A 23966-nucleotide genomic window follows, 5' to 3' on the forward strand; every position below is an offset into this window, starting at 1 on the left:
CCTTTTCCTTCCCCAGATCGGGGAAATTCTCAGCTATGATTTGTTCAAGTACACGTTCAACCCCTTTCTCTCTCTTCTTCTTCTTCTGGAATTCCTATGATATTGATATTGTTCCATTTGATTGCATCACTTAGTTCTCTAATTCTCCCCTCATACTCCTGGATTTTTTTTTATCTTTTTCTCAGCTTCCTCTTTTTCCATAATTTTATCTTCTAATTCACCTATTCTCCCCTCTGCCTCTTCAATCCATCCTGTGGCTGCCTCCATTTTATTTTGTACCTCATTGATAGCATTTTTAATTCATCATGACTATTTTTTAGTCCCTTGATCTGTAGCAATAAATTCTCGGCAGTCCTCTATGCTTTTTTCAAGCCCAGCAATTAATTTTATGACTATTACTCTAAATTCTTGTTCTGTTATATTGCTTAAATCGGTTTTGATCAATTTATTAGCTGTCGCTACTTCCTGGAATTTCTTTTGAGGAGAATTCTTCCATTTTGTCATTTTGGCTAGTTTTCTGTCCCTTACACGTTTTAAAAGCTTGTTGTGAGCACCTGTGAGCACTGCTATATTAAAGGAAGGTCATACACGTCCTGGGCCTGGCCCTTCAGGAGGTGTTTTCTCGGGGATTGTTACTTGCTCTCTGTTGTTGTGACTTTGGTTATCTTATTACCCTACTCGTAGTGATATTTTGGACCCTCCACCAGGTGTGCTTTGATTTGTTCCTTGGAGTATCCCTGTAAAGGAAAACAGATAGACAAACAGGAGACAAAAACATGCAAACACACAAATAACACAAACAAACAAATAAACAAAAACAAAAACCTAAAGACTAAAAAAAAACCCCCAAACACCGACTACAAGTACAGAAGAGGGTGGAGGCGGTGCCATGGAAGAGAACATACAAAGAGAGAAATGACAGGAGCGGGGGAGAAAAGAAAAAATAAACATTGACTAGGCAGAGAGACTAAAAGGCTTAATCCGGAGAGAGAGAAAGGAAAATAAAGAAGGAGGCGGGGAAAACGAAATGAAGATACGATTACCCAGACAGAGAAACTCTACGGCTTGATTATTCCAGAGAGAAAGGTGGTAAAGAAGGAGGTGTAGAACATGTGTCAAGACAACGGATTAAATTTGTCTGTTTAGACAGACCAATAACCTGAGTAACCAGCCTAGGGGAGAGAAGAGATAAGGAGGCGAAATGGGCGGATGTTGGGGGGGGAGAATATATCTGTATATCCAGAATTGACCCAGAGTTAATCCAGGCAATGCTGCAAGGCTGGTCGGGAGGAGCTGTCCGCAGGGTCGGTGCCCCTCGGGTGGGTAAGCAGTTACCCAGTGCAAGGGGGCAGGGTTTGGCGTATTCTGAACCCACCTCTACTGTGGACCCGGGAGTGATCCCTGAGGCCCCGCCTTGGTCGTGGTGGGGGGTGGGGAATGGAATGGTGATCCCCAGTCTCTTCTCCGTGGAGCCCACCCGGTGGACTCCGTTTGAGTCGTCCGCACTGTGCGGCGGGCGCAGAAGGGGAGGTCCTTCTCGCTTGGCCAACTCCCCTGACCGTGCACTTGGCTGGGATTCAAAGTCCTGCTCCGTGCGCTCTGGCGCTGGGAAAGCGCCTCTCAGTGCGCGATGTGTGGCCCCGGCTGGCTTTGTCTGTGCCGCCACACTTCTGGGAGGACCGACTTCTCCTACTGCGGACTCAGAGCCGCTGCCCCCACCGCGAGCCCCCAGGGTGGCAGACGCAGGCAGTTCTGTGCTATGGCGCAGTCCTCCAGGGAGGGAACCGCTTTCTCCAGCTGTGGACTGAGCCCCCGACCTACCACCGCACCCAGGCCCAGCTCCCCTCCTCCCCAGGGGCGCGAACAGGGAGCCAGCCCCAGTCCGAAGAAAGCCCCCCAGTTAGAGATCGGATCCCTCTCAGCCTCAGTCCGAGGTCTCTCTCCTGGCCAGATAGGGTCCTGCACTTTCCCAGCCACTGTTTCTCTTCTTCCCTCTGTCTCTCTGCAAAGGGGGTCCCTCCACTCCATGCCCATGCAGCCTTTTTTATCTCCCCCAGTTTGCAGTTACCCACCTATCTTTTTTCCAGCTTTCCCATTTTCTTCCTAGTAGATTCAGTCTCTTTTCCTCCCAGACTCTGGTATTCAGAGTCCTTTGGCTTCTACACTTCTTTGTTTGAGAACATAGGAAGCATGGATTCCCCCTACTTCTCTACCATGTTGCCCCCTCCTTACCTTAATGTCCTCTTAACTGGATTACATCTGCAGAGACCCTCTTTCCAAATAAGATCGCACTGATAGGTTCTGGTTGGACATGAATTGGGAGCGGGGCCGGGGGTGGGGGGTGGTGAGAACTATTCAACCCAGTACAGTCAACTATTAATGTAGCTATCTCACCTTGTGGGTTTGTCTGATGTATCTTCCTCCATCCCTCTATTTCCAGTCTTAAAATGTACTTACACTTCAAGTCTTTTATCATCACTATAATTGAAATTAAAAAAAAAAATCAGTCATAATATCTATTTACATATCTTCCTTCCATTATTTGGATAATGGAGGTATTCTAAATTATATCACTTTATCTTTTTTTTTTTTTTCTTTAAAGATTTTATTTTCAAGTAATCTCTGCACCCAAGATGGGGCTCGAACTCACAACCCTGAGATCAAGAGTTGCATGCTTGTACTGCCTGAGCCAGCCAGGCACCCCCTATCACTTTACCTTTGGATTCGCCCCCTTTTCTTATTTTTTTTAATTAGGCTTTTTGCTTTCTAATTTGCTGCTTACCTCTCCTGTTTCTACTATTTTCATAGTTGCCCTTGAACTCTGACCATACTGTATTGGTTTCCTAGGGTTACTGGAACAAATTACCACAACTTCAGTGATTTAGAACAACAGATATTTACCCTCTCACAGTTCTGGAGGCCAGAAGTCTGTAATGGGTTTCTCTGGTCCAAGACCAAAGTGTCAGCAGGGCCTGACTCCCTTGGGAGGCTCTAGGGGAGAATCATTTCCTTGCCTTTTTTAGCTTCTAGAGCTCATTCCTTGCATTCCTTGGCTTGTGGTCCCTTGCTCCTTCTTCAAAGTCAGCAGCATGATCATAATACCCTCTCCTCTTTTGATTTAAAATCTCCCTCTTCCTGTCTTTTATAAGACACTTGTGATTCTACTCAGGGCTCATCTGGATAATCTAGGGTAATCTCCCCATCTCAAAATCCTTAATCATATCTGTGAAGTTCCTTTTGCCATATAAGGTAACATTCACAGGGCTCTAGGGATTAGAACATGGATATCTTGGGGGCTATTATTGAGCCTACCACACATGCATATCAAAATTAAGTCATATCTTTACCTCCTGAACAATAATACAAAGAGGACTTAGAATACTTTCACCCTTAACAAATGCCCTAGTTAATTTATATGCAACTGTTTTCAGTATTTTAGTTATTATTTTCAAACCACAGAAACCACACTATAATTATTAATAGTATTTTATATAATGTTTGTTTGCATTTATATACATATTTTCCATTTTATTTGTCATCAGTAATTCTTCCATTTGAGACTTTTGGGATGTTTTTCCTTTCTCCTGAAATACGTCTTTTAAAAGTTTCTTTATTGTAGATCTCTTGTTGGTAAACTCTGTCATTTTTATCTCTAAATATTACTTTTAAAAACCATTCATTTGTGGGGCACTTGGGTGGCTCAGTCAGTTAAATGTCTGACTCTTAGTTCTGGTTCAGGTCATGACCCCAGAGTTGTGGGATCCAGCCCCCCCCCCCCCCACAACCCCCCCATTGGGTTTTGTGATGACAGCACCAGCCTGCTTGAGATTCTCTCTCTCCTTCAGTCTCTCTCCCCCGCTTGTGTGTACTCTCTCAAAAAACAAAACAAAAAAACAGCAACAACAAAACTAAACCTTCATTTGTGCAAGTTTTGTTGGAACAAAATAGATAGACTGTTAGTCCCAACACTTTGAGGATGTTATCCCACTAGCCTCCGGCTTTCATTTGTTGTGAGGCTGTTCAAGAGATCTGTTGTTACTTTATAGTTTCTTTGTAGCAATGTTGGCAAACATATTAAAGGGACAAATAGTAATACTTTGTGGTTTGTGGGCCATATGGTTTCTGGGATCTAAGCTGTAACTACTCAATTCTGTCACTAGAGGCCAAAGCAGCCCCACCCAACACATAAGTGAACTGGCATGGCTGTGTTCTAATATCTTAGTGATGAAAACGTTTGCCAGCCCCTGCTGGAGAGTGAGTTATACCTTCCCTTCGATTAAAGCCTTTTTTTTTTTTTAATGTTAATTTTTTATTTTTGAGAGAGAGAGAGAGAGAAACAGAGAGAGAGAAACAGCATGCAAGCAGGGGAGGGGCAGGGAGAGACAGAGACACAGAATCTGAAGCAGTCTCCAGGCTCTGAGCTGTCAGCACAGAGCCCAACGCAGGGCTCGAACTCATGAACCACGAGATTATGACCTAAGCCGAAATCGGACACTTTACCAACTGAGCTATCCAGGCATCCATCCCTCCTTGATTACCTTTTAAGAGCTCTTTGCCTTTGATGTTTTGAAATGTCACTGCTATATGTCTAGCATATTTTCTTTTTGTTTGTGCTTCTAGAATCTATCTTCTTTTTTAAAAGTCAATTCTGGAAAAATATTACCCATGATCTTTCCAAATATTGCCTTTCTTACATACTTTTCGGGACTCTTGTTTTGCCAGACCTTTTCATTCTATCCTTCATAATCATTATTGCTCCTTCATGTTTTCCTTTGGTCTCTGTGGGTGGCACTATATGAATTTTTCTCCAGTTCACTAATTCTATTTTTAGCTATTTATCCTGTCCATGGTGGGTTTTGATTTTATGAATTCTGCTTCTCATTTTTAGAAAATAACTTCTGGAAAAATTGTTCTTATTTAAGATAAGATAAACTTGTTGGTATATATTTATCAGAAAATGCAAACGCATGTGCACTGGAAGATACAAATGTGGTCACAACAGAAAAAAAGTAGAAGGAATCCAAATGTTCAACAGTAGAATAGATAAATTTTGATATAGTCATATGATAGAAATAATAAGGATGAATATACAAAAAATGAAAATGAACAAATCGTTGCCATAGACAACTGCACAGAAGAATCTCATAAAAACACTATTGAGTGAAAGAATTCATGACTCATGGACATAGGTTCAAAGGAGGAAGACCTAATCTATAGTATAAGGAACGTAACAGAATTCTAAGATGGCCTGCAAGGTTCACTCCGACTGCTGTACATGCACTGTGTTATCCCCACGCTCTGACTGTGGGTAGGACTTGTGGATACGACTTGATTTCTCCCCTGTCATTACGTTACATTAAATGGCAATGGCAAAAAATTTTTGCAGTTGTAATTAACATCCCTCAACAGTGGAGTCTGAATTAATTAATTAAAAGGAACACTGGAGTGCCTGGGTGGCTCAGTCGGTTAAGCATATGACTTCAGCTCAGGTCATGATCTTGCAGTTCGTGGGTTTAAGCCCCGCGTGCGGCTCTGTGCTGACAGCTCAGAGCCTGGAGCCTGCTTCAGATTCTCTGTCTCCCTATCTCCCTGCCCTTCCTCCACTCATGCTCTGTCTCTTGCTCTCTTAAAAATAAACATAAAAAAAATAAAAGGGGGGTGCCTGGGTGGCTCAGTCAGTTGAATGTCCGACTCCGGCTCAGATCGTGATCTCACAGTTCATGAGTTTGAGCTCCGCATCGGGCTCTGTGCTGATAGCTCAGAGCCTGGAGCCTGTTTTGGATTCTGTGCCTCCCTCTCTGCACCCATCCACTGCCCCCCATGCTCTTTCTCAAAATTAAATAAACATAAAATAATTTTAAAAAAATAAAAGGAAGATTATATTGGGTGAACTCGTCCTATCCAGGTGAGCCCTTTAAAAGGGCCTCTAGGCCCTCATGTAGTTTTGAAGGTAGAGAAATTCTACTGCTGGCCATAAAGAAGCAAGTAGCCATTTTGTGAACTGTGGAGGTGATTATGGTACAAAGATCTGAGAGAAGCCTGTAGGTGAGAATTGTCCCTAGCTGACAGCCAGAAAACAGCAGCTTTAGTCCTATAACCACCTGAAAAAGGACCTTGAGCCCTGGATGAGATCATAGCCAGGACCAACACCTTTACTACAGCCTGGAGAGATTCTAAGCAGCGAATCCAGCTCACTATACCCACGGCCCTGACCCAAAGATACTGGGAGACAATACATTTGTGTTGTTTAACACTAACACCAGTAAAGTTACAGTCGTCAGCTATGCAGAAATAAACTAACACAAAAAGCCAGACAATGGTTTCCCTTGGGGAAATCTCCCATTCATGACTGGGAATGAAATCTGGTGTAGCTTCTGGAATGCTGGTAATGTTCTGTTTCTTGATTTGGGTGTAGTATAAATGGATGTTGACTTTATAAAAATCCATCAAACTAGACTATACAGTCTATAAGGTATGTTCCACCTCAATACAAAGTTTACATAAAAAGAAAAATGAAAACAGATGGATATAGACATTGGTATGTATTGTGTTATTTTATATGTAAAGTAATTTTAGTGCACGTATGAATCAACTACACATAGGATGATTTACATTTATTCATAAGGGTTCCTAACATGGCTATGTTTCTCTTCATCTGCTCCTGAGTCATTTCAGTCCTGTCCTAATTTTTCTCTTTTTTCAGTCCTGTCTCAATTTGTATTCCTTTTTCTCCCCAGAAAAAGGAATGAGGGAAAGTATGAAGGAAAAAGAAAAAAAAAAAAAGAACTACAACTAAATTTTGGAATGCAATATTAACAGTTTTAAAATACACTGTGTATTTTTGGTGAGTATAAATTAACACTAATGCACTTCCATGTCTCTATTTCTCATTTTTAAAAGTTGACTTCAATTTGTTCTTTCCAAACAGCATCTTCTTGTGAGCTTTTCTTTGATTATGTTAACTCTTTAAACACGTCAAACGTTCCACAATCTGAACGTAGCAATTCCACTGTTTATATTCCTTAGGTGTCCAATTCTGTTAATTTTTCCTTCTGTTCTCATTGATTGTAGCTTCTCCGTGATCAACAGTTTAGATCATTTTAATGTTAGCTTTTTCACGTTAATGTTGCCGCCTCATATAGATATGAATTAAATCCTACAGCAGAGGGTAGCACAGACCCAGGGTCTGATTTCTCATAGATTATTACTGTTTTTCTTTTCATTCAAGGTACTAAGTTTTTTTTGTTGCTTCCCTTGGGCCAAATGATGCGGTTTTACAGGTCCTCTTTTTTCCTGTATTTAACAGCTCTTTTTGACACAAAAAGAGCTGGATTTGCAACTCTCCTCCTGAAGGCTCAGGGCCATGGTTCTTACTGACCACCAGGATGTAGCATCCACTTTTCACACTAGTATTGTTTTCTCTTGTTTGTAGAAATGCAGGTATTTCCCTGTCTTTAATTATTGTATTAGTCTCCTAGTCACCATGACCCTAGGAGAAATGTATTTTCTCACAGTTCTGGAGCCTGGAAGTCCCAGAGCAAAGCACCGGCAGGTTGGGTTTCTTCCGCAGTCTTTCTCCTCGGCTTGCAGACAGCTACCTTCTCACTGCATCTTGTAAGGTTTTGTTCTGTGTCCAAGCACCAACCACCACCCGCCCCGGTGTCTCCATGTCCAGATTTCCTGTTCTTGTAGGAACCCCAGCCAGACTGGATCAGGGCCCATCTTAACAGCCTCATTTAACCATAATCACCTCTTTAAGGCCCCGTCTCCAAACACAGTCACATTCTGAAGTACTGGGGCCTAGAATGTCAACATATGAATTTTGGGGAGACACAATTTACTCCATAACAACTATACAAGTGAGGTTTTGGAGTTTTTGAAGTTATTTCTATGTTTCTAATTTAAGCTGACAGAAGTCCTCTATGCTAATTTTAAAGTGTTTCAAGCATTATCTGAAAATATTCAAGACCCCACTCCCCAAGCTCACAATAAAGTTCTAAGCTTTTCATAACCTTTTTTTTTTCCCCTGGGATACAAGAGATTGGCTGTAAGATTTCAGATGGCACTATTTCTGGGAAGGAGAATAGATTTTCAGATATTAGACTTAAGTAAATACTAATTTTGGCATCTTTGCTGCTTTCAGCACAAGCAAATGGAAAGAAAGCATCTGGGAATCCGACCTGTGTCTAAGTGCTGCCATACTGGCCTGACCCTTCACTACTGAGCTCCTTTGAACAAGTTATTTAATCTTTCTGAACATCAAAGGTAATTTCACTCCTTCTGTGGATTGTCCTAAGGATTAAATAAGAATGCTATTTAAAACAGTAGTTCTAAAATTTGGTGGGCTACCTTAAGTAACAGGGGGAAGCACATTTTAAACGGTACAGGTTTTGGGTCTGCTCAGCAGAGGGTTCCACGGGTCTGTGGTGGGGCTCAGGAATTTATAATCTTAAAAAGCTTCTCCAAGTGACACTAAACGTAGCCGAATTAAAAATTAATTCTAGATTCTGCTCACTCAGATCCTATAGTCCTGTTCTTTGAGTTTGATAAATATTATTTTAAATGGTATAGAAGTTATGGAAGAAGAGGTTCCTAAACTTAGTAAAGGTAATTTGACATTTCCTAAAAGATGCATGTCAGTTTTTAAATTTTGTTTTCATGTTTTTATTTATTTTTGAGAGGCAGAGCCTGAGCAGGGGAGGGGCAGAGAGAGAGAGAGAGAGAGACACAGAATCCGAAGCAGGCTCCAGGCTCTGAGCTGTCAGCACAGAGCCCGACGTGGGGCTCGGACACACAGGCCATGAGATCATGACCTGAGCCAAAGTCGGGCGCTTATCCAGCTGAGCCACCCAGGCACCCCTTTGTCAGCTTTTAAAAGTGTGATTAACCTAAGAGTTGTGAGTTTGTTTATATACAACTCTCCTTGATCTAAGAAAAAATGTATAGCAGTTTGCAAGATATATTCAAGAAGAAGATAGAAGTATATGACAAAAGCATAAAAGGTAGGAAAAATCTGACCAGTGAGAAACATGGAGGCTGGAGGCATTCTAAATAATAGAAATAGAATGGAGACAATGAGCAAGTGAAAGTAAATTAAAAAAATTTTTAATAATGAAAACCTTCTTAAAATTATACAAGTAACTGGGGTTGTGCAAATAACCCATAAAAGAGTGAAAGTCCCTCTGTTCCTTCCTGCCATTTCCCTTCTGAGACTTCTTTTTTTTTTTAAAGAGCATGTAAGCAGGGGGGAAGGGTAGAGGGAGGCAAGAGAATCTCAAGCAGGCTCCAGGCTCAGCACAGAACTCAACATGGGGCTCAACCCCACGACGCTGGGATCATGACCTGAGCCAAAATCAAGAACCAGACTCTCAACCAATTGAGCCACCCAGGCTCCCCATGAGACTTACTTATATAGACATATAGACATGCCCTCTCTGTTGGTTTTTTAAAATTATACATACAGGATAATACTGTTTTGTAATTTGCTCTTTTTCACTTGATGGTACATTATGAACCCCTTCAGGTTCAGTGTACACAAACCTAACTCATGTTTAGTGGCTGGATAGGTGACTCACATTCAGGTTTTATATGTAAAATACACATAATATATCTCGGATACGCATTTACTTGCACTTATGCAAAAATTTCCATAGACTTGATTCCTGGGTAAAAGGGACTGCTATATCCTTCTACCTTCTTCTATATAACCTGACAATTCTATACTTGTTAACCAAGAAGTGACTTCAGTTTCACAACATGCTGAATATATTCCGCTTCTCTCTCTCCATATATTCATACATACGTTCAACATCATCTATATTATCAATATACGCACATTCAGCACAATACACGGCACTTGGTGAACTTCAGGACTGAGAGGGCTTCTCGGCCTGCTTGCCTGGAAAGTGCCACAGTCCCTTGTAGACCCTTTGTTGTCATTGTCTTCAAAATTTCTTCTAAAATGAAAATTAAAAAAGGTAAAATCGAATTAAAACCATCTGGTGAAGACGGTATGATCACTAAACAGTTTAATAAGATGATAGAGACAGACGATTTGCAAGTTCTCCTCATCTGCGAAAACAATGTATTCCAAGTAAATTTCTATTAAAATGGACTTGAGTCAGATGGGAGCACTCTGTATTTTCAAGGTGTCGCTGAGAGTCTCAATCAGACTGAAAGGCCCTGCCCTGCCGTGGAAGCTACTCCGAACTCAACAGAAACATGAACTACACTTGTCATTACAGCAAGTGATTTGTTCAGCTGCTTGGCTCCAATCTTGGCCTCACACGCTTCCTCTGGGATGAAAAAAGTCAGTGAAGGTGGGCAAATGTATAGTGACAGTACACAGTGGAAGGAAGTAGCTTATCTCTTTTGGGCACATTGAAAAAAGCAACATCTTCCCTTTTGTAAATAAATAATACTAAAGACTGAGTTAAGAAAATGGAGCTACAAACAACCTGAAACAAAACTTAGTCATCATGATGTGATTTAAGGGGCTGAGAACATAAGGTAAAGATAAAAATCAAACTTGTGTACAGAAAGAGAAGAAGGACTCAGGTCAGTTTAGTTACACAGTAATCTAACCAAGATCTCAACATCCATACCATGAGATAGCTTTCATGATGGAACTTCATCTGAACTGAACATTACGTAGCACAACTTGTCAAGGGCATGAAGATTACAAGGGGGAGACAAAATTCAAAATATTCAGGATGAGGTGTTAAAAGAAGAAATTACAGATTTTGTGTCTGAATATTAATTTATTAATTGAGGGAAAAATGCGCCCCCCCCCCTTAAAAAAAAACAACAACAGTACTTTCTAAAACCAAGAAAAACTATGTCTTAAAAATCTCTCTCTTCTTTCAAGATGAATGTTATGTTTGTATGAGCTGTTGTCAGTGATTATATTGACAATATTTCAGGTTACTTTATAAATTATACTCTTTAACATGATTAAATTATGATTTCAGCACAGTCAGTGGTTAAAAGATAAACTGGTCTGTATTACCTGGATTATTTTCTTTAATGGTAACTAAATAGAATAATCCTCTTGGTGACAGAAGATCTGCAGCCAGTGGGAAGAACCTGTCCATGACTTCTCGACCATTTCTGCCACCAGCCCAAGCAGCCTCTACTCCGTGACTTCCCACCTGTGACCATTTAAAAAAGACTTTTGTATCTATTCATTTAGAATCATTTAGAATCACAGTTACATTTAGAATCACAAACAGAATCTTTTTGACAAGTAACATTTACCAAACAAGTACTGTATACACTTTGTATTTTACTGCTGTCCAGGAGGCAGTAAAGTTGAATCTGAGCCCCACCATTTCCTAGCCATGTGATCTTATGTAAATTTGTAATTTTTATGAGTTTCCTCCCTTATCTATAAAACCAGGAAAACAATAGTTTCAACAGTAAAATTATAACAATTATTTTTTTTTCCATTTTTAGGAATAACTGAAGAAATATATTTAAAGTTTGAAAACAGGGCCCTGTACACATCAAGTGCTTAGTAATAGCTGTTACTATTTCTGCAATGCTTATGTTGATAGACATAGGTAATTCTTATACTTAATATAGAACAATCAGGAAGAAACTAAAAGAGAGATCCTATATTATAAAATATCTACTTTGCAGGAAGTTAGTTTCAAAATGCCCCACTGCATCTGGCTCTTTTCTAGGTTAAAGTATGAATCGTATAGACCTTTTTTAAGGAATCCATTTAATATATAAAGGCTCACCAAAGCATTTTCTTCCTGTAACAATCTAATTCTATTGTAGAAGCAAAACCCGTGAGAGTTCATACAGTATTAAAAATCTTTAGATTCTTATTGTATATTGTTTCAAAACTAAAGAATTCAAAAAATATTTTAACCCTAACAATTATTTTCTTTCCATATCTATAGTTTAAATTAATTGTATAAATCATGCCTGTTGCTTTTATTCATATAAAATGGCATGTTTCTCCATTAAAATAAATTTCTTTATGCCTTTAACTATATATATTATTTTGTAAATAAGGGAAATATGTTCATATACCTGCCTTAGAAAGAACTGCACTTTCCCCTTTTACTGTTTTGCTGGTCTGTTCCTCCCTCATCTTATATACACACGTTTTTCCTTTTTGTCCATGTTTTACAAAGACAGGATTATGTTCTACATTCTTGCACCATATCTTGCTTTTGTCAATCATCAACACTTTATGGAGAGCTCTTCATGTGATCAGGTATGGTTCTAATTTACTCTTTTAATGGCTGTCTACGATTTTATAATGGAAAAGTTAGCATATCTTAATGTAGCTATTGATGGGCAGCCAAAGTGTTCATTTACTTACTTTTTTTTGTATCTAATTTAAATTATTCCCATATCTACCATACACTTCTCAATACAATTTCCACAAAGTTAATCATATTGGGAAACTTATCAGTTCCTTCCTCCTGGAGATGTCCCCTTCCTGGCATTCCTAGAATCACCTCTTTTTCTGGGGCTCGTGTGTTCCTCTTCCTTGGTTTACCCCTTTATTTTGGTGGAGCCCATTCCCTGGATGTTTTATCAGGTAAAGTGGTCTGTGGACAGAGTGCATGGTGAATGACAGGTTGTGCCAAGCCTGTCTCCTGTCATTCTCTTCCAGAATGGACCAGGATCTCTCTGTGCTAGACCCTGTTCATACGCCTCCCCAGGGATGCTCAGCCAGGTGTATCTGCTTGCGTTAGAAATGCTCCTACAGGAAGGTCTCCTGGCACCAGGCACATTCTTAAGGCCACAAAGGGAGGGTTTCCACCTTTACAAGGAGGAGTCATGTTTGGTGGTCTGCTGTTTGCCTGCTACCTGAGCCTTGCCAGACCTGCTCCTGTTCCTTCAGAGCTCACAGGTACAAGCCAGAGGTTCCTAACCTCGTGTCTCTAGGTATACTATTAAGCACAGCCAAAATTTTTTATAGACACAAACTTAACTATTATTTTTATATCTCCTGGATCTAACCTCTAAGTCTCTTATCTTTTACTTTCATGATTTCCTTCTTTTTATCTTCATGCTCTATGCACTGAAATCTTTCATCTGGTTTCCAGAACACTAATTCAGGTCTTCACGGAGACCATATTCTCTTTTAATTCCTTTCCTAAGGTTTTATTTTGTAAAATATGTTTTTAGGCTCCAGGAGATCTTCGTTGTGCTGCACTGTGATTCTGCTCCCCAGCTAATAGCTCAGCTCATGGGAATGATGACGCTAGCTCTCTCTGTTGGGACTGCAAAATAGCCCAAGGTGCTGTCTACACTCAATTATCTGTATGTCCCAGCAGCTGTAAGGCTCAGGAGAAGCAAGTACATAGCTCAGTCATGGGAATGTGGAAGAAAGGAAGCCTGTTTGCATCCCCATGTTTCCAGAATCTCCTCTGCATTCACAGTCTTGCCAGAAATTTGTAGACCATGATTTAGTTAAGCTAGCCTTAGTCCATTACTAAACTTTGTCTGCCTTGACCATTCTCTCTTTAAATTGGGAAATGGTTGATTTACCTCTTCATTATTGAAGATTTTCCAAATCATCTGTTCCAAGATGATTTCTTTTCCCTACCTGAAATAAGAATCCTCCCCCACCACCTGTGAAAGGAGGAAAACTGAGACTTTCAGAAATAATTACTATATGAATTTAAGGATGATTAGAAATGCTCTTTTGCAAATTTGCCATTTGTGATAAAAGACACACACGAGCAAATTTAAACACACGGCCTGATTTCAATGGGAATTTTAAGGATGAATATGGGTCACTATATTTCATTAGTTTTAGATTCCTTTCCTACGTCTCCCGACATACTCAATTATTGACAATTGTGAGTAATATCAGAGCAGTCTGTGTTAATCAGCAGTTGACTGTCATAATGAAGTTCATTTGATTTTATAAAGAAAATAGCTGAAAACATTAATAATTATTTGTTCCATGTCTTACCTCTTCAGGTGGAGTCACTACATAGGGGGGATTAAACACCAGAAGATCAACTTTTTCCTTCAATCTTGGTAGCAAGCCTTTGACCTAAATGTTCAATAGTCAGAATTTTAAGCTGGACTCGGAATTAAAACAGATAAATAAATATATCTTTAAAAATACTCTCCTCCCATGTAGAGAAAAATGTGTGAGAGGGCCAAAAATGTAGACAGAGATAGAGATTAATATTTTTACATTTTCATTCATGCATATAAAGATTATACGCATTTACCTAAAAATATGAAATTAAACTATCAGAATGAACAGAAAATGTTCAAGAAAGCCTCTGTTTTTCAACAGCTAATGCTTACACACTGGGTTCACTTTTACAAGATTAAATAAGAAAGTGAGCACTCCTATGTTCTACATAGATATGCACACACTTTAAGGCTATAGCTGTTACTTAAACATTTTCTATCATCGAGGTGTAATGTATTTTATATATATATATATATTTACTTTCTACTTCTTTAATGACTCATAAATGTATTGGCTGGAACAATTACAGACCAAAGAAAGGACTGAAAAGAGTGGAAGAGACATTGAAAACATTAATTGTTTGGCATTTTGTAAATCTTTAAACTGGGTTCCAATTTTCTGTGAAACCACAATAAAAATGTCTTTTTTTTTTTTTTAAATAAAAATGTCTTTTTAGGGTATTTTTCAGGGTAAGATGTGATTTAAAGTCTTCTTCCTTTGACTTCTCTGATGATTAAATTAAGTAAGTATTTAAAAAAATCGTGTCTGGTCATGTCACCCTGCACCTTCACAGGCACAGTAAAGTGAAAACACGGTATCTGGGTGGGTTCTCACCTCTAAAGCCATTTACTTCAATTATCACTTTGTACAGACTCTCACCCATGACTTCTGAGGTTGTTTCTTGAGATGGAATAGCTGAGGTACTTCACGGCAGTGTCCAAAGTGTTAGCTCTCTTATTAACATTCTTGCAATTTCCCCATTTATGCACACGCACTTACCATTTTTTACTATTTTTCTTTAAATGGGCTTTTTTTGTTGTTAAATAAATTTGCTGTAAAGGGAAATCACTATTACTTTCTGGAAATAGAAATGACTACAAGGATAAATGAGATAAGAGTTAAAAAAAAAGTTATAGTTAATCATTACTGTTGCCAGGCTGAGAGTGACCCAAGCCATCTGTCTCTATTAGAGAGACATCTGTAAGTGTTTAAAAGGTGTTAAATAACAACAACAAACTGAGACCTTCTCCTGGATGTAATCACAATGGCTGAAAGAGAATTAAAGAGGGAACAGCTTTGACATTATATGATTCAAAGTTATTTAAAACTCAGCCATACCTTCTAATGTTGGGCACATCACTGGCCTATTATTTACATACATTATGAAACACTGCCTTAGAGCTTCCATTTTACCCTGTTTCTAAAAGAAATACTACTTTTATCATTTTTAAGCCTGTTAACTATGTAGTTCAAAGAGAACACTGGAACAGTGTCTTTGAGGAGATGTTGTAAGGTAACTTTTTTTTCTCCATTCTTTTCAAAAGAGAAAAGTGCCGTTTTTGAGGAAAGTAATGAAGATGCATCCTTGTCTGCAGGTAGAAGATGACTAAGGTTAATCTGCTGTTCCCTTTAGGAGCAACACTGGAGAGTGAGGAAATACAGCTGAAACAGCTGAGAGCTTTATTTTCAATTCCATAAAGAAATTAAGCTTCTCACATTGTAAAAAGAAGTCCGGAAGGTAGTTTTCCAGAAATGTTCAGTAAGGAAACTAGAAAAGAATTTGCTTTGCAATTGTTTACAATGGCCCTGAGGTACTATATACTAATAATCATTGCAGTACTGGATTTTAAATGAAGGAAAAAACTGATGGATTTAAATAAAGGAAACAACATGGAAAATAATGTGGTTTAAAAGAAAATGGATTTAAATGAGAAAATTACTGATATAAAGTCTAATCACAGGCATCCCTCACCCACTCATATTCAGCTTTCGTGTGGTCTCAGAGCATTAGAACAGATCCAAGAACTGGGAAGTAAGCAAAGAGGCCTCTGACAAGAAGTTTTAAATCCGTATAGCAAAACATGTGCTATTTATTCATGAGAGGTACTTGTTCAGAGCCCCTGAACTCTTAGTTTAAATACAAGTCTAACTAAATCACTTGTTTGGTATTCTAGCACAGAGCACATGAAGAGAGAGAGGAAATGCCACTAACAGGTAGCAGTAAAATAAGACAGCATAAAGCAGGTAAAAGGAGAAGATGAGGAGAGGAAATAAGAACGCAAATCTCTGCAGACTATAGCCCCTCAGCGTGAAGGCAGAAACACCTGAATAAGCCTCTTTATCACAGCACAGGATGATAAATGATGTGCATATTAATGGCCCTGAGTCAGTAAAAGGTCGTTATGTTTAGTTTGTTTTAGGAATGTAAGGAAAGGCATACGATATATTTGAAAAAGTCTTTCTTCTAAAACTAAAAAAAGAAACAAAGCAAAAGTACTACTTTGTAAACAGGTAAGCTTAGTTACCCAAAACAATGATTTTATTGTGATAATCTATGCCTAGTGTTCTGAATATAAACAAACGTAGAGTTTTGTATATTGATCATAATACCTATGTTCATGCTCACCTCTTATTTTTTTGCCACACGTCAGCATGAAGAGCTGACTCTGGCATGGGCTACCACGAGCCATGTCCTGAAAGTTGTGAGACACCTACATTTAGATTCCCAAGATCTGGATTTAAATTCTGGATTTATCGGGGTGCCTGGGTGGCTCAGTCGGTTGAGCGTCCAACTTCAGCTCAGGTCATGATCTCGCGGTCTGTGAGTTCGAGCCTGGCATCAGTCTCTGTGCTGACGGCCCAGAGCCTGGAGCCTGCTTCGGATTTTGTGTCTCCCTCTCTCTCTGCTCTTCCCCGACTCATGCTCTCTCTCTCTCTCTCTCAAAAATAAATAAAGCTTAAAAAAAACACTTTTGGGGCGCCTGGGTGGCTCAGTCGGTTAAGCGTCCGACTTCGGCTCAGGTCATGATCTCCCAGTCCGTGAGTTCAAGCCCCGTGTTGGGCTCTGTGCTGACAGCTCAGAGCCTGAGCCTGCTTCAGATTCTGTGTCTCCCTTTCTCTCTGGCCCTCCCCCATTCATGCTCTGTCTCTGTCTCAAAAATAAATAAAACATTAAAAAATTTTTTAAAAAAATAAATAAATAAAAATAAAAAATAAAAAAAAAACATTTTTTTAAAATTCTGGATTTATCACTTTATTAGTTATGTGACTTTAAAAAATGAATCTCACCTCAGTTTCTACCTCTGTTTAAAAAAAAAGATATTCTGAATTTCTTGTATCTCTAAAGTTTTATTTTTATATCAAAAACATATTTAATACTAATTATGGACACATTAAAGAAACAAGTTAATATTTAAAGGGCAAAACCACCTCAGTGATCCCATGCAAATCACTGGGCCTAAACCAGTCGTCTCCATATTTCAATCCTCCTTGGCCATAGTGAGAGATTGAGAGATGGCATATGACCCAAGTTGATCCAAGCAATACTCATTCTGGGGCTTTTGTCACACTAACTGAATAGAAAGAGCTTCTTACTATGAGGGGGGTTGGGGGTGGGTGGTGGTGAAGAAGCTGTTTGCTGAGGAATAACATACAGACACGCAAGTATCCTGTTACCATGAAATTAAAGACTACCTAGAAATAGAACCAATAGAGAGAGAAGGTCAGAGCTAAGAAAAAGATGCCTGTCTTATCATTTGAGTTCCTGGAGCCAGCTGTGCCTGAAGCCACCCACTCTTTTTACTTAAGTTTGTAATAGATTCTCTGTCACTTCTATCCAAAAGATGACTGATCCATACAAACCAGTAGAAATTCCCTTTGAACTGTGGACAAGATGGACTGCATCAATCAAGAATTTACTTTGAAAATGATGGGGTATACTATTTAGTGGATTAGAAGTTAATTATGACTCAAGCTTCTTTGACCTAAATCATCTTAACATTATCTGAAAAGGAAATGAACTATTATTAGGCAAGGATTAACAGCTCACCAAGTCTGTAATCACTGGCTGAATGTGGACTTTGTTACAGTGTGCTGTCTCCAGAGTACAAGCTGCTGCCTCAGGGTTGATATCAGTGCACCTATAAACAGAAAAGAAAGAAAACTGTCTTACATCCCGGAGGTACATCTATTACTGAAAAATTTAAAAATGTTCCACTGCTTTTACATAAAGCAAATTTAGAAAAAAAGGAAAATGATTTAATAATGGTGAATGAAAAGAACAAAGACTTGTCATATTAGTGAAAAAGATTGTTATATTGACATAAATGTGCAAGAGTAGAAAAATATACATGCATACACATCTGAAGGAATTTATTAAGTTATGAATCCAGGAGCGTCTGTGTGGCTCAGTTGGTTAAGTGTCTGATTCTTTTTTTTTTTTTTTTTCATGTTTTATTTATTCTTGAGGGAGAGAGAGACAGAGCATGAGTGGGGATGGGGCACAGAGAGAGGGAGACACAGAATCTGAAGCAGGCTCCAGGCTCTGAGCTGTCAGCACAGAGCCCGACGCAGGGCTCGAACCCACGAACTGTGAGATCATGACCTGAGCCGAAGTCGGACGCTCAACCGACTGAGCCACCCAGGCGCCCCAAGTGTCTGATTCTTGATACTGGTTCAGGTCATGATCTCATAGTTCGTGAGTTCAAGCCCTGTGTCAGGCTCTGCACTGGTAGTGTGGATCCTCTTGAGATTCTCTCTCTCTCTCTGCCCCTCCCCTGCTCTTTCTCTCTCTCTCTCAAAATAAGTAAATAAACTTTAATAAATAAAACATCGAGGGGCGCCTGGATGGCTCAGTCGGTTAAGCCTCCGACTTCAGCTCAGGTCACGATCTCACTGTCCTTGAGTTCGAGCCCCGCGTCGGGCTCTGGGCTGATGGCTCAGAGCCTGGAGCCTGCTTCCGTTTCTGTGTCTCCCTCTCTCTCTGCCCCTCCCCCATTCATGCTCTGTCTCTCTCTGTCTCAAAAATAAATAAACGTTAAAAAAAAAAAATTAAAAAAAAATAAAATAAAACATCGAGATTGACGATGTAAAAATAAATAAATTACGAATCCAATGAATACTATGCAGCCACCAAAAACGAAATATTTCTTAAGATTAAAAAAAAAGTTTATCTATTTATTTTGAGAGAGCGTGAGAGTGAGAGAGAGAGAGAGAAAGAGAGAGAGAGAGAAGGCAGCACAGGGGCAGAGAGAGAGGGAGAGAGGGGATCCCAAGCAGGCTCCATGCTTAACCTGACTTGGGGCTCGATCCCATGACCGTGAGATCAGGACCTGAGCTGAAATCAAGAGATGGATGTTCAATTAACTGAGTCACCCAGGTACCCCCCACAAAATGAAATTTAAAAGGAATTTTTGAAAAACATTCATGATACAATATTAAATGAAAAACATAGAAAATGAGGAAAAAAAGAAGGAAACACATTTGGACCATGATAAAATTTTGAAGTTAATTTTTATTTTCTTCTTTATAGTTTCCATACTCTCAAATTTTCTTTAAAAATTTAAGTAGCTTTCATTTTTTTCTGGTAATCAGACTGTTTACCTAAAAAAAAATTCAAATTTAGAAATGACCTAAAATTGTTTTGTTGCTTCTATAATTATGTAGCATGATGGAACAGTTTTGAACATGCAGTTACAATTTTTAGGGAAGAATAATTTACAATGAGTCCTTACTACACTTAAATAGACCCTTTCAGATATATATTATTTATTTACAAAAATGATTCCGTTCAAGTAGTCACACCCCTAGTGAATTTCTTAGCGGAGGATGTGAATAAATTTGATATACTTACACTTACATGTACAAGGCCTGAGGACCTATCATAGAGGCTAGGAATGCAGATACCACTCCAGACCCTGACCCTACTTCAAGGCATATTTCCACTCTAAAAAAAGCAAAATAAAATAAATATTAGTGTAGTAAGATTAAAATACACATTACAGAAAATTACTCTCATCCTACTTTTAATGTATATTTCTCCAGCATCATCAGTTGTCTGCAAATATATGGAAATATAAAAAAAAATTATAAAAATGCTAATTTCTGACACTGCTTTCTGCATATTTAGTACTATTTAACTCAAAATTGGGGTGTGTAATTTGAGTTCATAACATAGATGGCTTTCAATTAATTTCTACAAAACATTACATAAAAACTGTGGAATAAAACTGAGTATTGAAAATATTAACATGAAAGACATCAGCCCTTCCCACAAGGAGCTTCTGGTTTAGTATTTCCTAAAATGACAGGGTCAGTGTTATTACAATATTTATTTATGAAAGAGGTTTTCTCTATCATTTAAAAGTACCTAACATTCATAAATTGATCAGCATATCCTAGGGAAAAAAAGTTCCCCCTTTCTACTAACAGATTTAGAGCAGCAAAGAAATTCCATATTTGCACAGCTATATGCTGAACTGGGAAAATACCAGAGTATCCGGTTTTAGAATATTAACAATAATCTTTAAAATGCTTTTGAATAAATTGTTATATTTTATCCTTCAACTGAATTTATTTCCCTGCCTATGATCTTATATATGCATCAAAAGCACCAATTATCTCCATCACAGAAATGGGTTTGATTAGACTTAGGGAGACTTTCTAGCACCTAACTCCTCAAGTATCCAACAAAAAATGCTAGCTGCTTCTAACTTTTGGAACCGTCCACATCATCTGACAAACCTTTATTATTCTGTGGGAAGGTCTGTTGAATCTTACCAGGCGGCTTTTATTTGAAAATAACTATCATGGTTTCATAAACAATTAGAATTCCAAGACTAGAAGTAATCCCACTTTATAACAAAATCAACTTCTTTCACAGCATACTTTGCAATGCAATTTGTGCTTGTAAATCTTTCTGGGATATCTTAAGACTAAAAGACAAGTTATAAAAACAGTACTTTTCCGTTCTATATTCCAGTAAATCCAAAAGTTCCATTGTTTACAATGAAAAGCTAGTTTAATAAGAGTTGGGACATTTTATATCTGACCAGATTTAAGACAGATAAAGAAACACAATATAAATCTTTAAAGTCTAACAGCTGTTTCATCTTGAGAAAACCAATTTCAAGTCTTGATCTTTACATAAATCTAATTACTCAAATACCTTTCATTTAAAAAATTACAATATAGGTATTCATTTTTTAATGTTACTTAAAATTTATGGGGGCACTTCAACAAGTCAATTTTAACATTTATAAAGTGCTAGGAAAAATTCTATAGGCTGCTAGCTATGTAGCTATTTACATTTCTAACAATTAAATGAAAAATTAAGTTCTGCAGTCGCACTCGCCACATTTCAGGTGTTCGGTAGCCACACAAGTCTAACAGGCAACTGCTACAGAGCATGCTCTTCAATGGGTTTAAAAATACTTCCCCAAGCCAGTATCTCACTTCATTTCATTTTTGTGCTCTTCCATTGCTCGAGGGTGCTTCTGTGTATTGAGTAAATTAAGTGCCACACGGCTTTTAACATTTACTAAAAAATGTAATATTAATAAGCAATGTTGGTTTTTGGACGTTTTATAGTATCGCTGCGCTCCAGGGCTTTGTGTTCTGCATACTAACAGCTGGAAGGAAAAGATCCATCCTAGCGTGGTAGGGAGCTATGGAGCTCCTGAGACCAAAACAAATGGCAAAAGTAGACAGATCCCTGGCACGCTCATTACATGTATCTACAGGCAAATCCTTAATAACGGCGTTCTGGTCTCAGTGTTCGCCAAGTGGGCTGACACTGCCTCCTCTCCCGGCAGACAGCGTCGGTCCTTTCCTTGGCCCTCCTTCGCTACCGCTTCTCTAGGACGCCCGAGCCTTCTCCCGCTGGGACCCTCGCCCTCCTCGCACCCCATGAGCTCGGCCGCTGCCGCCTCGAGCGCGTCCAGCAGCAGGAACGTATCCTCCGCCGGCTCGTACACATTGCTGAAGGCGCCCCGGCCCACATGTCCGTGCAGCGGCGTCGGGAGACCGGGCGCCGCCATCTCGCTTCTCTCTCCGTCCCACACGCATGCGCCAAAATTGCGCGTGCGCAAACTCGGCAGTGGGGGGAGGGGCTTCGGAGGCGGAGAGGCAAATCGGGGCTTCTTTCTAGCAGTCTCTGTAAATGCTTTTGGAATTTGTAAGTTAACAGTTATATAATCTGCACCTGCTGATATTTGCTTTCTTATTTCGAGTATTTAAATTTGTTTCATTTTATGGATTAGCAGTTGATGCGGGGCATCCTCGATTGTTTTTGACTAAGGGGGGTGTTTTTTTTCTTTTTTCTACATTTAGAAGTTTTCTTCTGTTCCTTGTTTGCAAAGAATTAAAAAAAGACATAATGGTTACTAAATTTTACCTTTGTTACATTAACTGAACACTTAAGGTTTTTTTCTCATTTAATTTTTTTACTGTTGTATATTATAAAAATGACCTTGCTGATGTTAAATCATACATGCACTCTTTTTATAAACCTCACTGAGGCAAGATAATTTTTCTTTTAATACCCTGCTGAATTTGGAATGCTTATAATCTAGCTCTGTTTTGATTATGCTATCCTCATGGGATGAGTTAGGACATTGTTTCTGGAACATTTGGTAGAACTCATCCATAAAATTGGCTGGGCTTAGTGTTTTTATTAGTGGGTGGTTCTCTGATGTTTTGAATCATCTTCTATAGGTTATTAGGCTATTCAGGCATTTACATTCTTTTTGAGTCAATTTTTGAAATTTCCCAATGAAACATTTTTACATCTAGTTTTTAAAATTTGAGTAATAAATATACAGAAAAATATAGTTTACATTTTTAAAACCCTAAGTACCTACCACCTGGAATTTACAATTAATAGTACTTTTTCATGTTTCCTTAAAAGTTTTTATTTTACCTTTTTAAGTACATATTATATCATACTATATGTTATTATTTAATATGTATGTTAAATATAATATTTATTATAGGGAATTAGCTCACACGGTTATGGAGACTGGCAAATCAAAATCTGCAGAGCCGATTTCCCATCCTTAAAAGAGTTTTTAAGAGTGTTACTGTTTTTGTTTTTGGTTTTTTTAATGTTTATTTATTTTTGAGAGAGAGAGTGTGATACGGAGATGGGCAGAGAGAAGAAGACAGAATCCCAATTGGGCTCCACGCTGACTAGGGAGCCTGACGTGGCGCTCGAACTCAGGAACTGTGAGCTCATGACCTGAGCCGAAGTCCGACGCTTAACTGACTGAGCCACCTAGGCGCCCCAAAAGAGTTTTTAAATATAAGAACTAAAATATTACAGCTGAAGTGGATGTTCACCTTCAGTTCCATTTTGTAACCCTTCCTCCAACTTAACTGCTCTCATGAATTTAGCAAGTATGTCTCTAGTCAATGTTTTTATGCTTTTACATTCAGATAATCATAAGCAGCATATGGTTTGTGTGTTACCAGATTTGTTTCACTGGTAATGGGTTGGACATATGGTTCTTCACATTTTTTTTCACTCAAAATTTTCACTCTATGTTTTCATATATATAAAGTTAGTTTATTCCTTTTAATTGCCAGAGAGAGTATTACATGAAAATATAAATATCCTATCTGGAATGGATAAATATCTATTGGTAAACATTTAATCCTTCCCAGATTTTCACTATTATAAACAACACTGTAATTAACTTTGTCAAACATGGTTTTTTTCTGGGCCTGTACGAAAGTTTCCTAGGATTGAAGCCAGAGTGGATCAATCGTGTTGTATACACATTGTCAATTTTACTAAACATTTTCAAGTTTCCAGATTTCTCTCCAAACTAATTGTGCTTAGTTGGTGGCAGATTTAGTATTTGATTTAATATTATTAGACTTACTTATTTATTTATTTTAAATGGAAATGGTCTAATTGCTAATTAAGTTTAGGCATGTGTTCTATATGCTGTTCATTTGAGTTTCTTTGTGAATTGTCTGTTCATTTTTGCTTATTTTTCCTTCTTAA

General features: G+C 38.6%; 1 protein-coding gene and 1 long non-coding RNA gene across 2 annotated transcripts; one reads left to right on the plus strand and one right to left on the minus strand.

Moving 5' to 3' along the window:
• Positions 1-1782: 1782 nt before the first annotated feature.
• N6AMT1 (N-6 adenine-specific DNA methyltransferase 1) lies at positions 1783-23434 on the minus strand. The gene is made up of 6 exons (XM_049627963.1): positions 21863-23434; positions 19818-19904; positions 18009-18099; positions 13946-14029; positions 11009-11150; positions 1783-9956 (listed from the first exon to the last, which is right to left on the minus strand). Exons 1-6 carry the CDS (start codon positions 21994-21996, stop codon positions 9838-9840), a joined length of 657 nt encoding a protein of 218 aa, XP_049483920.1. The 5' UTR covers positions 21997-23434; the 3' UTR covers positions 1783-9837.
• Positions 6756-14034, plus strand: LOC125920796 (uncharacterized). Its single transcript, XR_007457198.1, has 7 exons — positions 6756-6844; positions 8144-8265; positions 10149-10319; positions 12151-12229; positions 12635-12874; positions 13153-13264; positions 13954-14034. It is a non-coding gene; the product is annotated as an uncharacterized LOC125920796 (long non-coding RNA).
• Positions 23435-23966: the final 532 nt, after the last annotated feature.

The sequence above is a fragment of the Panthera uncia genome, chromosome C2 (assembly GCF_023721935.1).
Source record: "Panthera uncia isolate 11264 chromosome C2, Puncia_PCG_1.0, whole genome shotgun sequence".
NCBI classification, from domain to species: domain Eukaryota; kingdom Metazoa; phylum Chordata; class Mammalia; order Carnivora; family Felidae; genus Panthera; species Panthera uncia.